General features: G+C 42.1%; 2 protein-coding genes across 4 annotated transcripts in view; one reads left to right on the top strand and one right to left on the bottom strand.

Moving 5' to 3' along the window:
- PARP9 (poly(ADP-ribose) polymerase family member 9) overlaps positions 1 to 5,125 on the bottom strand; it is a 25,325-nt gene extending 20,200 nt beyond the window's left edge. Inside the window, exons 1-3 of one of the 3 annotated variants that reach the window (XM_036218826.1) lie at positions 5,025 to 5,125; positions 1,979 to 2,081; positions 975 to 1,116 (exon numbers count right to left, since the gene is read on the bottom strand). In XM_036218826.1, the coding sequence (XP_036074719.1) occupies positions 975 to 1,116; positions 1,979 to 1,993 (157 nt within the window). In that variant the 5' untranslated portion in view covers positions 1,994 to 2,081; positions 5,025 to 5,125. The remainder of the gene's footprint in view (positions 1 to 974; positions 1,117 to 1,978; positions 2,082 to 5,024) is intronic. The other 2 variants (XM_036218829.1, XM_036218827.1) reach the window with 2 other exon arrangements.
- On the top strand, positions 5,113 to 13,355 carry DTX3L (deltex E3 ubiquitin ligase 3L). Its single transcript, XM_016137029.2, has 5 exons — positions 5,113 to 5,398; positions 6,243 to 6,451; positions 8,317 to 9,861; positions 10,287 to 10,504; positions 11,470 to 13,355. Exons 1-5 carry the CDS (start codon positions 5,212 to 5,214, stop codon positions 11,537 to 11,539), a joined length of 2,229 nt encoding a protein of 742 aa, XP_015992515.2. The 5' UTR covers positions 5,113 to 5,211; the 3' UTR covers positions 11,540 to 13,355.

The raw sequence follows: 13,355 nt of genomic DNA, 5'->3' as shown, positions 1-13,355 counted from the left end.
TCATCCAGCTTCTATCAGACATTGGTCAAGGATGCTCCTGTGAGGGCATGGTTGAGTAAATGGGTGGAGTGTCATACTCTAGTCTCGTAGCACATTGTTGGCGGAATTAAAACTGATTGACTAAAAACTACTGACTCCATGTGGCAGAGAAGAAGATATGCTGCTCAGATTCCCCCTTCCACGTGGTTATAAAGGAAGGAGTACAGTTAGCTAAAAACCTCCAGTTGTTAGCCATCTCGGCTTTCCAGCCAAGGTCACGCTATTCTCAGAGTGGCCCCCATCAATGACGAAGCAAGGCCATTTATGTCCATTGGGGGCCTCCCCTCATGGGCAATCTCAGGCTGGCAGAGTTTTGCCAGGTTTTCCTAACAGTCTGATGGCTCCACCTGCCCAATCTGGTTTCTTCTTTTTCCTTTCACAATAAACCTTTTGCATTCGTAACTCCATCTCAGTTTACACTTCCTTGAGAACTCAACTTGTGATACTGTATTTCATGGAGTCTAAGCCATCATTATTATATGCCACTGAAAAAGGAAAAACTATGCGAATTAAACGATGGCTCATTACAGATTGATAGGGAGGAGCTTTATTTCAGAAATGCGAAAAAAAATGTGCCTTGTAAAATAGGTAAAATGTGGTGATGAATTATATTTTACTTCAACTCCCGCTTCTAATTTGAGCCACCTCGAAAGATCTCTGGTGGCTTCAATTACCTAAAAGCAGCAGCACATGGTCTGTGTGTTGGTTGAAAATCTCAAGTGGGCCACCCCTAGGATTAGGCAGGCTCCATGTGGCTCTTACAGCCCTTGTTGGTTAGTGGATCACCACTTTGGCTTTGGTCAGAAAGGCCCACATCTTGTGGGCAAAGGAAAGGATCAATGGGAGCCCCAGTGCAGCTGGTGCCACACTACCTCTGAAGCAGTCCCCCTTCTGAGGCATGTGCTGGGTCGCCACAAGGTCCTGCAATCACGCACCTGAGCACTTGTAGGAGAGACAGCCTCCTTCTGTACTCCCCTTTCTCCACTGAGGACAGGTATGAGCTAAGATTTTCTGAAACAAGACAGAGAGTGAGGTAATCCTACCTGATTTCTCATCGTAAGCCGCTGTTCCTGCACCCTGTGAAAAATGAGATTGGTTTAAAAAAAAATTGAAACTTAATGACTACAGATTACTGATAAGAAATACAGTCTAATAAACACAAAGCAACAGAAACTCTGCCAAAGGACTGGGTTTGAGGGGGAAGAGGAACGCTTTTGTTTGTTTAATATGTATACCTGAGACTCTTAAAATACTAAATATTCTAGCAAACATTGACCCTACCTCATTTCCCTACAGGTCAGAGTTTCTAATTCAGGATAAACTGAAGGGCTAGAGATTAACACTTGAAAAGGCCCAAAGAGCGCAGACCAAATTGACCAAAAACTTCCAGATAGGCGTCCAGTTTCCAAAGGCTACGGGGTTTTTCTACACTGAACAGAAAACATGGGGACATGAGCCTCATTAGCTATATACCTCCTCATCTACCTGTAAGCATTCACTTCCAATTGCTTATTTCATGACACAAGCCTGAATGTGGAATTTTACAATTAAACAAATGAAATGTCATTTTTCCGTTCCCTTGTTTTTATTCTTCCTCTATCATCCTCCTTCCCACCCCATCCTGAAAAAAAAAAAAAAAAAAAAAAAAAAAACCAAGAAACAAAAAACCCAGAATTGTTGAAGGAGTAGAACAAATCAAAATGATACTGAGATCACATTTTAAAAAATCATCCATTCTCATGGTGACTCCGTTGATTAGATTAGCATTTTCTTGATTTTCAACTCACATGGAACAAGAAAAAACTTTTATTGGGCTATTAAAACCAAATAAGAACGTCAATAAAACTGAAGACCCAGATTAATTGCTGTTATAGGAAGACCTACTCATGTGCTGAACAAAGTTCATGATTTATATGCATTTATATAAGAGTACTTTTACCTTGGGAAAGTCCATTCTCCAGGTCCTTGGGATCTTTAAATGTTTATACTTCGTTTTGTGTTTCTGAGCATAGACTGTTGTTCCCAAATATGGTGTCCCACTTCTAGGAAGGAATAGAAAGGATGCAGTAAGCATTGACCAGCAACTTAGGGGATTTGCTAACATATGCCATAGGAAGATAAATATGATTTCTGATCTTCAGTAGTTTTTAGTTTTACTGGTGAAGATGCACTATTGTTTTGCTCCTGTTGTTACTGTTTACCTTCTGTTCTTTACAGAGAGGTTCCAACTGAAACTGTAACGGTGGCTCAGAGAAGGGAAAGAGCCATGTGGGCTACAGCAGGTAAAGCTTTATGGAGAAGGTGAGACTAGAGCCAGATCTTAAAGGATGGAGCAGATTTTTACATAGTTAGAAGAGAATGACACCAAGTGGTAAGACTGAGCTCAGCATTCAAAGAACAATGAGGAAAAACCAGCCTTATGAGTGAGCATGAAGACCTCCCAAGAGGGTTTGAAGAAAGGGAACTGTTCTTATGCCTGTTAAGGGTGTGTGTTACTGAGTTTGTGATAAATTCCTTGATTGAATTAGAAAGGGGACTCTTTGGTTAAAAATCAAAATCTTTGGAAAAACATATTTTAATGATTTTCAGTCTAATGGTAGGAATTAAAGACAATTTTTAGGACACTAATGATGAAAATACTTGACACAGTTGCCTACATCTGTTGCCCACTTAGTTGCCATTAGGCCTCTGAAATGATTTCTATTGCCTTTACAATTCAGAAATTTTGTACAACTATCTACAGTATCAGAGCACTACTATTCCTATGTTTCAGGAAAAGCACCAAGTCCGGTGCAATCCTGAAGGATGAAAAAAAGATGGGTTTTGCCTCCAGAGGGCACTGGTGTTTCCACAAAAGAAGAAAGTCTGTTTGCTTTGTCTGGGGCCATCCAGTGGGCTTTTGCTTTAGATGGTGTCACACTTGTTTTCTTCCTTAGACCAAAGCTTTAAAGGCCTAGGGATAAACTTGGCAGGTAGGGAGTTATTAAACGCCAAAGAAATTAGAAACAAGGAGCATATTGCCCAAAACCCTCAATCGCTTCCATTTTAAAAACAACACCAATTAACAACACAAGCCTTCCCAACTTTCTATCACTAGTTCCTACTGTGTTCTTTTCTCTGCATAGGCAGCATGAAGAAGTTAATTGTTCCCCATCCATCTGCCTGTTCAGCCCACTGTAGTGGGTTCCTGCCTCACCCCCAGCAATCTTCTGAAACTGCTTGTTAGTGTCCTCCATGAGGTTAACCCCAGTGGGCTCACTTCAGATCTTTACTTGACCCCTCTCTATAGTTCTTTCATTCGTAGAGTCCCAAAACTCTGCTTTCTTGGACTCTCCTATGCCATCTTCCCTTGGTTCTTTTGTTACCTTTCACTTTACCTTTACAGGCCTTTGGCCTGGATTCATCTCCCTAACCCTACCCAATCATCTTCAAAATCCATGCTTTCTCTCCTAGATTCCACAGCTCAGTCAATGATATACCACTTACTTACTCAAGTCAGAAATCTAGAATCTTCTCTTCTGTCCCATATCCAACTTATCACTGGGTCCAAACCACCTAAGTCACTTTCAGGTATGTTCCTATCCTCCTTGCCCACAGACACCATTTCACTTCAAGGCATCTTGCCTGAGCTATGGCGAGACATTCTCAATAAAGATTTGCATGTATTTAAATACACATTTTATTCTTTGAATAGGTATTATGTTAACTGGTTCAAATTTAGAAAGTATACAAGGCTCCCTCCTACTCTAACTGCAGAATCATAAAGTTGGTGCAGTTTAATTCCAATAGAACTGCCAAATTACTCTCCATAAAGACTGACCCATTTCTAGTTTTACCAACCATGTGCAAAAACCTATCTCAGACCTCCCTGCCTCCATTTAGCCCTGCTTGGAAATGTATCCTCCACATGGTTGTCAACACCATCTTTTAAAATGCACATCTAACATGTCACTCTCCTGTTTCCCTTGCTCACAATGCTTCCATTTCTCCCCACTGATCTTCAAGACCCTTCGCCATCTAGACCTGTGCCGTCAAGTGTAGGCCATCAGCCACAGGCAGCTCTTGAGCTCCTGAAATGTGGCTAGTCCCAACTGAGTGAGATGTGTTGGAAGTATGAGATAGATAGCAAAGGCTCAGTATGACAAAAAGCATGTAAAATATCTCATACTGTTTTTAACATGGATTATATGCCGAAAGATTATTTTGGAATACACAAATGATTAAAAAATTTAGGATATACTGAATTAAATAACATTATTAAAACTAATTTCACCTGTTTATACTTTGTAAAATAAGATACGTGGCTCTCATTATATTTCTACTGGACAGCACTGATCTAGACCCTTCCTCCATCACCTCCCTCACCCATCTCATCTCCTCCAAGGCCCCAGCACTCCCTCTCTGCTTCAGATCACAATGGTCCCTGTGCCTCAGATGCTCCTTCCCCCTCACCACACCCTCTCACACTCACACACAACATTCTCTAAGATTCTGCTTCACACTTCCTCTTGGGGGCCTTCAAGAGATTTGTTTTTTTATTAACAAGTCTGCCTCCCTTCAGGAGCCTGTGAGGTCTGTGGCCTTCATACTCAGCTTTGTTTCCTAGAACACAGGGCAGCTAGTAGTCCAGTACTGTTAGCCAAATCAAGGAACGAGGGTAGGAAAGCCCCAAGAGCCAGTCAAAAGGATAGAGGCTGCAAAGAGGTAATGGGTGATATAATAACGCAGGTGAACAATTAAAAAAATAATAATGTAGGTAGTTTATCTGAATTTAGAATGTAAATTACATTTTAGCTGCATATCATAGTAACAACAATCATGTTAAAAGTAATCACGAACTCAGGATAAACTTGCTTTGACCTCAGCATCTGCCGGGTCTCATCCTCACCCCACCCCTAAACCCTCTGCCCGCAGCCCCGCAGGAGAGGACATGCGAGAGCCTCGGCGGCCCGTGGTCCCGGGGACGCGGGACTGGAACTACTCACCTAACTGACGGCAGCAGGAAAGGCGGCCATGAGAAGACGGGGAACGGCTCTGCCGGGAACAGGGAGGGCTCTTGGGGAAAGCGAAACTGAAACTTTGCGGCCCAAGGCGACCGGGCGGGATCCACCCCTGCCCCAGTCCGGGCCGAGCAGCGCCCAGAGCCTCTGTGCCAGCCGGACGCGGAGAGCCATGGCCTCGCGCTTCTGCCCGTCCCCGCTGCTCGTGCGGGTGTCCGAGCCCGACATCTCGCACCTACACTGGAAGCTGAATACCTACTTCCAGAGCCGTACACTTTCAGATGGTGGGGAGTGCACCGTCCGACCCCGGGACCCCAGCGGCCAGGGCCTCTTCCAGGTGGAATTCTTGGAAAGGGAAGGTGAGCCGTGGGCCTGGGCTGCGGGTGCAAAGGCCGTCCCAGCGGCCCAGTCCCGCGGGGTTCCAGGCAGACCCAGGGTGAGCTGATCTAAGAGAGAGGGCGGGAGAAAGTATGGCACTGTCTGGTGGGGGACGAGAACCAGGGGCTCTTGCTGCCAAGAGATGCAGCCCACAGCAGCGGAGGATAGAGCCCATCCGTGCCCAGTTAGTGATTTGGACTGACTGAGCCTTAAAGTTGACGCTTTCCAGTATCCTCATCCTGACTTATTTCTCAGCTCTCAGAACACCTCTCCCTCCCCCCATAGGCCTGTCACCCTTTACCATTAGGTATTCCACTTGTATGTTTTAAATAATTATTCCATTGATTTATTTTGGGAGGTTGCACAGTGTAGAAAAGAATAAAGAAGAAAACTACCTGGAGGTAAACAATGTGAACATCTGCATATATTTCTTCCAGCCTTTTTCTATGATTGTGAGTAAACACATGTGTATATTTACAAATTCTGAGTCTGCACTGTTGATTCCCTGCTTTTTTTTTCACTCCGTTTTATATAATGAGTATTATTCCACATTATTGAAATGAGAAACTGTTTCAGAGACATGACTTTTAACAAGAGGACAATGTTCCATTATCATTGAATTTTCATTTCCACAGTAAAAAGCTACCCATCTGAGAGTGATGAATAGCACCTTCACATCCCCTACACCATCCCACCATCCCAGGATGCAGGGAGCAGCCCTTACTGAGAGTGTGCTGGGGCGGGGTACAAATGCATGAATCAGAGGGTTATTTGAAATCACGCCCATGTCTGTGTGTATTTGTGTGTTTAATGTCTCCACTAAAGCTAAGGAGAGAGTGTTGAAAAAAGAAAAGCACCACATTTGTCTTGGCGACAAATTCGTGACTGTTTTCCTGGAACCCACTAAAAATCCAGAGAAGACTACCACACCCGGAATATCTTCGTTGACACTGTCACAAGAAGGGGTGAGGTCTGGTGAGAAGGATCCAAATGAAAAATATATTCCTAGTGCTGTGGATTCTTGTGTCCAAAAGGTGAGTGTTGAAAGAAAATTGCAGAAAGTATGTGTCTGCAACTTCCGCTCCAGTTACCATGCCTTTCATTACTGGTCCCAACAACCATTGGCTGAGGACTTGCTATGTTCCAGGCGCAGTTTTAGGCACTGGGACACACACAGAGGTGAAAACGACACGTCTCTGCTGAGAGTGGGGAGGTGCATAGAACAATAAGCAAGTCACCGAAAATAAATAAAGCAATTTTAGAGAATGATATGTGCCTTAGAGAGTGACGGGGCCAGGGTGAGGAAAGGGAAAGAGGAGGTGCCGCTTCTGACCAGAAGTCAGAGACTTTTGTAAGGTGACGTTTGACCTGAGACTTGAATGATGAGAAGGAACCAGCCATGAAAAGAGTCATTCGACAATCAATACCAGCTATCTACTGTGTGCCAGACACTGTCACAGGAGCTGGGGACACAGCCAGGAGCATAGGAAACCCTGCCTTCAGGGACCTTACATTCTAGTGATGGAAACAGACATTAATAGTAAAAACAAAAAACGAAAAACAAAAAAAACAGATTTATCATGAAATGCCTGCCAGTGATAAGTACTATGAAGAAGAATAAAGCAGGCTAAATGGCAGACAATGTCAGGACCACTACTTTTAATACATTATCAGGGCAAACCTCTCTAATGAGGTGGCATCTGAACAGAGGCATGAATGAAGGAAGGAAACTAGCAAAGTGGATTTCCAGGTGAAGAATGCTGTAGTCAGAGAGAAGCACAAGTGCAAAGGCCCCAAGACGGGAGCTTACATCCTGAGCCCCAGGGGCTTCAAGGAGGGAGGACAGTGTGGCAGGAGGGCAGTGAGCAAGAGAGAGAGTGACAGGAAAGAGGAACTTGGAGAGGTACCCAGAAGAGTCAGGTCTTTGGGGATGAAGGTAAAGACTTTGGATTTTAATTTAAATGTCAAGGGATTATCAGATGGTTATGAGTAAGGGGAGTGGAGTGATCGGGTTTATATCTCTAAAAGATCACTTTGGCTGCTGTGTGAACTGAATGTAGGAAGGAGCCCGAGTGGAAGGTCAGAGTGCAATTAAGAGAGGTTGCAACGGGCCAGGCACAAGATGATAATGGCTTGGACTCTGGATGGTCCTGATGGAGGTGTGAGAAGTGACTGGATTCAGGAAACATGTTGAAGGAAGACCTAGGAGAAAGATGTTCCATGCAGAGGAAATGGCATGTGAAAAATTCTCAAAGGGGGAAAAGACATTAGAAATCTTACTTTTGTATTACAATCAATTTGCCTGTTTTTTTAGCCTAGTCTGGTATGCTTGTCATATTTGAGATTCTAAAGGCTATCATTTAGAGGGCCCAGCATTACATGCAGTTTGGTGTTTATTTGTTTTGTTTTGTTTTGTTTTGTTTTTAAGGAGGGGGTTGAAAACAAGAAAAAAACAGTAGTAGGAAAATACATCCTCTTCAGATTTATGGCTCCCATCCAGGCTCACAGACCCTTCCGTGAGAACCACAGCAGCTTGCCCAGAAAGACCAAGTGCCTTCCCCTCCACCACATCCCTGGGGTCAGAGAGCAGCAGCTCTAGAATCTAGTCTTGTTCCACAGAGCTTTTAAAAATGCTCATGCCCAGGCTCTACATTTATATCAGAATCTCTGGAGGTGTGCCTGGGCCTTGGCTTTTTTTCTCTCTCTCTCTCTTTCATCTCCCCAGGTGATTCTAATGTGCAGACAGGGCTGGGAACCTTGGAGCTGTAGTGCTATATACTCCGAAAAGGATTTGAAAGAAGTCACTCTCTGCTAATGATTGTTTCTTTAGACTCCAGACATTTTCTTGAGAGGAAACTGTGGGCCTGAGAAATTTTATTTTTTCCTTTTAAATTTTCAGATCTTTCTTACTGTCACAGCTGACCTGAACTGTAACCTGTTCTCTAAAGAGCAGAGGGAACACATAACCACTCTCTGCCCCAATGTCAAAAAATCAGAGAGCTGCAATGGAATTGAGAGGGTGTGTGGTGACTTCAAAGATATTGAAAAAATACATGGCTTCTTGAATGAGCAACTCCTAAAAAGTGAGCAGAAACATGAATCTTCCCCTTTGAGAACAGAGAGGGAGCCAATCTATCAGCAGGACCAGAACCACTGTGTTTCTTCCTTTGACCCAAATACCAGGTCAGAAGAGAAGAGCTACCATTGTGAAGTTCCTTCGCCTTTGTTAGAATACTCCAAATATACTGAGAAATATCCTGAGAAAATAGACTCAAAAGAGAAAGGATTTGGTGTAAAAATAAAAAGTCAAGAGAGTTCTCCGAATTCAGTCTCTGCAGACTTCACCTCAGGTCACTCAGGTAACCTCGGAGCAGCTCAAGAGTCTTTCATCAGTGGAACTTGGAAGAGTGTGGGCACTCTGCAGCAGGAACGTGTTGCTTTAGCAGACAGTAAGCAGACAAATAAACAGGAATTGAATCATCAGTTCACAAAACTTTATGTAGAGGAGCATGGAGGAGAATTAACTCTCCACGGGACTCAGGACAACAGTTTAGCTGCCAAACATTTTCCTGCCTCCCAGATCTCTGAAAGTCTTGTCAAGGCACCTGTGAAAATATTGAATCTCAGGGGTATTACGAGAGGACTTGAGATTGATATTGCTCGCTATAAGCTTTTAGAAGCTGCATTAGTCCAGGAGATATCAGAGATAGAAAAAAGATACGGCGTTCAAAGTAAGGTTTTGATTGAAAGTCGGAAAATCCGCATCCTATTTGAACCTAAGGACAAGGAGTTAGATCTGTCTATGCATGCTTATGCAAGTTTCATTGATGCCTATCAATATGTCTCATGTCAGCTAATGACAGAGCTTCTTTCATTGAAAACTGTGGGCAAGGAAAGAATGCACTTAAGTAGCGCCAGGTTCACTGATGACTTTAGTAAGAGGCATCCGGATGTACACTTTGTGCTAAATCAAGAGTCCATGACTTTGATTGGGTTCCCAAATCAACTTGCAAAGGCAAAGCAGTATCTGTTAAAAAAAGAGGGAATGTCCTCATTACCCGGAGAGAAATGCAATGAGGATAATGAAACACCCATGGACATCGATATGAATGACTCAGAAATAGCTTCACCAACATTTCAGTGCTCAGCCAGTTCTGGGGCATCAGAAGTGGACAAGGAAGAGGACATTTGTCCCATCTGTATGGAGCCCATTAGTAATAAACAAGTGCTACCAAAGTGCAAGCACCAATTCTGCACTCCTTGTATCAACAAAGCCATGAAATATAAGCCAGCCTGTCCTGTGTGCCTGACTTCCTATGGTATCCAGAAAGGGAATCAGCCAGAGGGAACCATGGAATGCATTCGGGAAACACATTCACTTCCAGGTTATCAACACTGCGGCTCTATTGTGATTAAATATCATATGTTTGAAGGCATACAAACAGTAAGTGTTTCCGAGATCCATGGGTTTCTTTCCAGTGTGCTAGGATTACTAGAGCAAAAGAGACTGTTCTGTTGCCAGTTAGACAGTGGAGTTTTCAAGGACTTATTTCCATGGTCATGTGCAAGGGCTTTAAAGAGTGATAAAGGTAGCAATGTTTGTGTACAATTCAGATATTTTTTGTGTGTCTATTAAGGCAAAGAAAGGGTGGGTAGTGATTATATGTTAGGGTTGAGGGAGATTCAGGAAGGTGGATGATGTTTTCAGTAGAATATAGGGGAAAGAGGAGAAATATTAATGTTGAGAATATGAGCAAGTCTTCAATACTTTCTTTTTATTTTCTCTAACTGAAAATGAACACCTCTATCTATATAGTAAAATTTATACACTGGAGTGTTTTCATGTGACATTTTCTTGTATTCATACAGAAAGACCACCCAAACCCAGGAAGAAAATATTCGGGAATACAGCGAACTGCCTACTTACCTGACAACGCAGAGGGAAGGGAGGTTTTGGCACTGCTTCGTAAGGCCTTTCACCATAAGCTGATTTTCACAGTGGGGTATTCTCGAACTTCAGGAGTCTCAGATGTCATTACTTGGAATGATATCCACCACAAAACATCCCGGTTTGGGGGACCCGAAAAGTGAGAACCTTTTGAAACATAATGGTTGCTAAATGGAATTTAGAGGTCTTAAAATATGGCAATTTGAGGATGTAGATATAAGGAGACTGTTTATAGTAGTGGGATTGGATGCAGTATTTTGAAGCATGCTAATCTCGAAGGCAAAAAGGTCGGTTCCCATTACTTTTTACCTTCCCAACTACAAAATATCATACAGTTACTAAAATTTGCATCAAAAGAGTCTTCAGAATCCAAGATGAATGGTATCTCAGGTGACTTAATTTGGGATTTCCTGTCTATTTGAAGGGTAGATACTAGGAACATTATTTACTTTGCCTTCTTTTGAGATCTCCCTTTCTTCTATCCTCTCCTCCCATTGGGCCATAGAAATCCTAAATTCACTTGGCTAATAGTACTCTAGAAAAAATCTTATTTAATGTTGTGGAAGTTGTATTATAAGCAATCCAATTGTTCTTAATGAAATTCAGAAAGGATACCTTAGACCCTTCATATTCAAAAGGGAACACATCCTGAGACTTTTGCAGATTTTCCAAATTTGAAATCCTCCTGTGGCAGATACCATAATATATATATACATACACACACATATAATAAAAATATATACTATACTATATTTTTATATGTAACATATATCTACACACATTTCTTCAGTTCAAATATTAACTGCCAATTGATTTTCTTTTACATGAGCTATATATAAAAACATAGTATAATGTAACTGTATGAGAGCCACTGCTTACTACCAGCTGAAAATAAAAAAGTCTTGTTGAAAGGCAGATCCTAGGCAGACAGCTCAGCTCACTCACTAGCTAAATGACTCATATCTGCACACTTATAAGTGATTATAAGTCATCTGCATTTAAGGTTGTTTGAGAATGTTTGCAACACAGTTTTTATGCCAGGGCTTAGTATACAGATTCTTTAAAATCATGTGTGATGAAGCTAAGGGGCTTTTGTTTCTGCAGCTATGGCTACCCTGATCCCGATTATCTAAAACGCGTCAAACAGGAGCTGAAAGATAAAGGAATTGAGTAAGAAGACTGCTGGAAGGGTGTCTCGAGCCAAGCTTTCAAAAGACATGGTCGAAAAAGCTGAGAAAATACCCATCTAAATCATTATGTCGAAATGCCTTTTAAAAATGCTCATCTCAAGAAGGGGTTCGAGTAAGAGGAAGAATCTGATAGTCTGTTGTTTTCAGAGTGTCACTTTTTTATGGAAGACGAAAGCCCCAAAGATCTGTGTGATGTTGCTGCAGAGGTGTTGTGCCCTATTCTTTGTTGTGGGGAGAGGGGAAGGAATGCCTTGGGTATGAAATCAACTTCTGTGGTCTTCAGTTAAAATACTAACTGCCAATTGATCTTTCTTTTTATTACTATCTCTGGGGTGGTTTTTTAGGTGTTGTTGTTGTTGTTGTTGGTTGCCCTTTACCTTAAAGTTAAAATCCTGGTGTGAGGTGGGGTGGGGTGGGGCTTTGGTTATGGAAAATTAAGAGACATTTCCTTCCCTCATGGCCAAAAAAAGTGGCCAGGAGCAAAGATGGGGCAACCTTTGATAATAGATAGCATAAGGTTATTATTCTTCATGACATAGAGCCTGGTATACAGTTGATGCTTAATAAATTTTTGTTGCCTGACTCAGGTGGCTAATCAGCCAGCAGAGGCATTTTTGGCTTCCCAAATCTTTAGCAGAGGTAGGAGTAAGGAAGCCATTTCCGAGGTCCTCACCACTGATTTGGAAAACTGAGTTTCTTACTCCAGAGCACTTGGCCTCTGAACCCTGACCTTTGGCCAAGTTTCCAAGCTGGTCCTTGCTCTCGCATGACCCTTGTAATCTGCTATATGGGGTGCACTTGCCACACATTTCTAAACCTTTTTTTCCTCTGAATATATTGTACTTTTGAATATACTGGTTTTAACAGATAATAACCTACCTTTAGTTTCCATCGATTATTATTTTCTTCGTAACCATAGCCTCCTAAGTGGACATTTGTCCATTCTTTTACTAAGTCTTTCTAAGTCATGTTTTCTCTCATGAAATCTTTCTCCCTGATACTCTCTGGACACAAGAGGCAAGAGTTGAGCCTACTATAAGAAATCTATGTATGACATGTCAATATTTACGTTTAAATGGTTCTCCAGCCACAAGAAAGTTAGAGTAGCAAATTATTTAGTCATCCCCATCACAGCTTCTCTCCAAAAATGATGAATGAGATGTCTTTTTTCTTTTCCTAAAGATACACACACACTCACATATACATTTTTGGTCAGAAGCTAACTGAGCAAACTGGTGTGGAGAGAGGAAACCTTAACAAAGGTCACACATTAATAAGTAGCAGTGCTGAGATTTGAAGGCCATAGTCTGGCTCTAAGGCTTCTGCACCCCAAGGCCATACTGCCTCCCACAGGGAGACTTCTCATCCATGGAGCAGGCCAAGGAGTTTCCGTCATTCTGCACCTCTCTCAGAAATGGATTCCTGCATGATGCTCATGGCAGATTTCCTCCAAGGAGAGCCTATTTGAAGAACTTTCCTCTGTCCAGAGTTGAAGAAACTTATTGCATTAGATGATATCTCTGTTTTTTTTTTTAAATTAGATTATACATTTAATTTTTAGTGATCATTTATGTCTTTACTGTTATGATTAGTTGTTTTGTATCTACTGATCTTTTAACTAACTTTGCTTCAAAAAAAGAAAAGTTTGGTCTTTGCTGAGGTCGGGATTCTTGATCACAATGTAGTGTGTGCATAGGCAGCTTAAGGGTATGAGTGATAAGTGCACCTTTGGATTGCTGCTTTTGCTCTGTGGAAAGTATCTGTATCTGCTTAAATAAAGTTATATCCATATTAGGTAGA

The sequence above is a fragment of the Rousettus aegyptiacus genome, unplaced genomic scaffold (genome assembly GCF_014176215.1).
Source record: "Rousettus aegyptiacus isolate mRouAeg1 unplaced genomic scaffold, mRouAeg1.p scaffold_m13_p_4, whole genome shotgun sequence".
NCBI classification, from domain to species: Eukaryota; Metazoa; Chordata; class Mammalia; order Chiroptera; family Pteropodidae; genus Rousettus; species Rousettus aegyptiacus.
The sequence above is the reverse complement of the archived record's forward strand: the minus strand, read 5'-3'. Positions and strand labels throughout refer to the sequence as shown.

Excerpts from the sequence above, each read along its gene's own strand:
- DTX3L (XM_016137029.2), top strand. The coding sequence starts at position 5,212 with ATGGCCTCGCGCTTCTGCCCGTCCCCGCTGCTCGTGCGGGTGTCCGAG. Across the intron at positions 5,399-6,242 it reads GGAATTCTTGGAAAGGGAAG|CTAAGGAGAGAGTGTTGAAA; the intron begins GTGAGCCGTGGG and ends TCTCCACTAAAG. Across the intron at positions 6,452-8,316 it reads TGGATTCTTGTGTCCAAAAG|ATCTTTCTTACTGTCACAGC; the intron begins GTGAGTGTTGAA and ends TTAAATTTTCAG.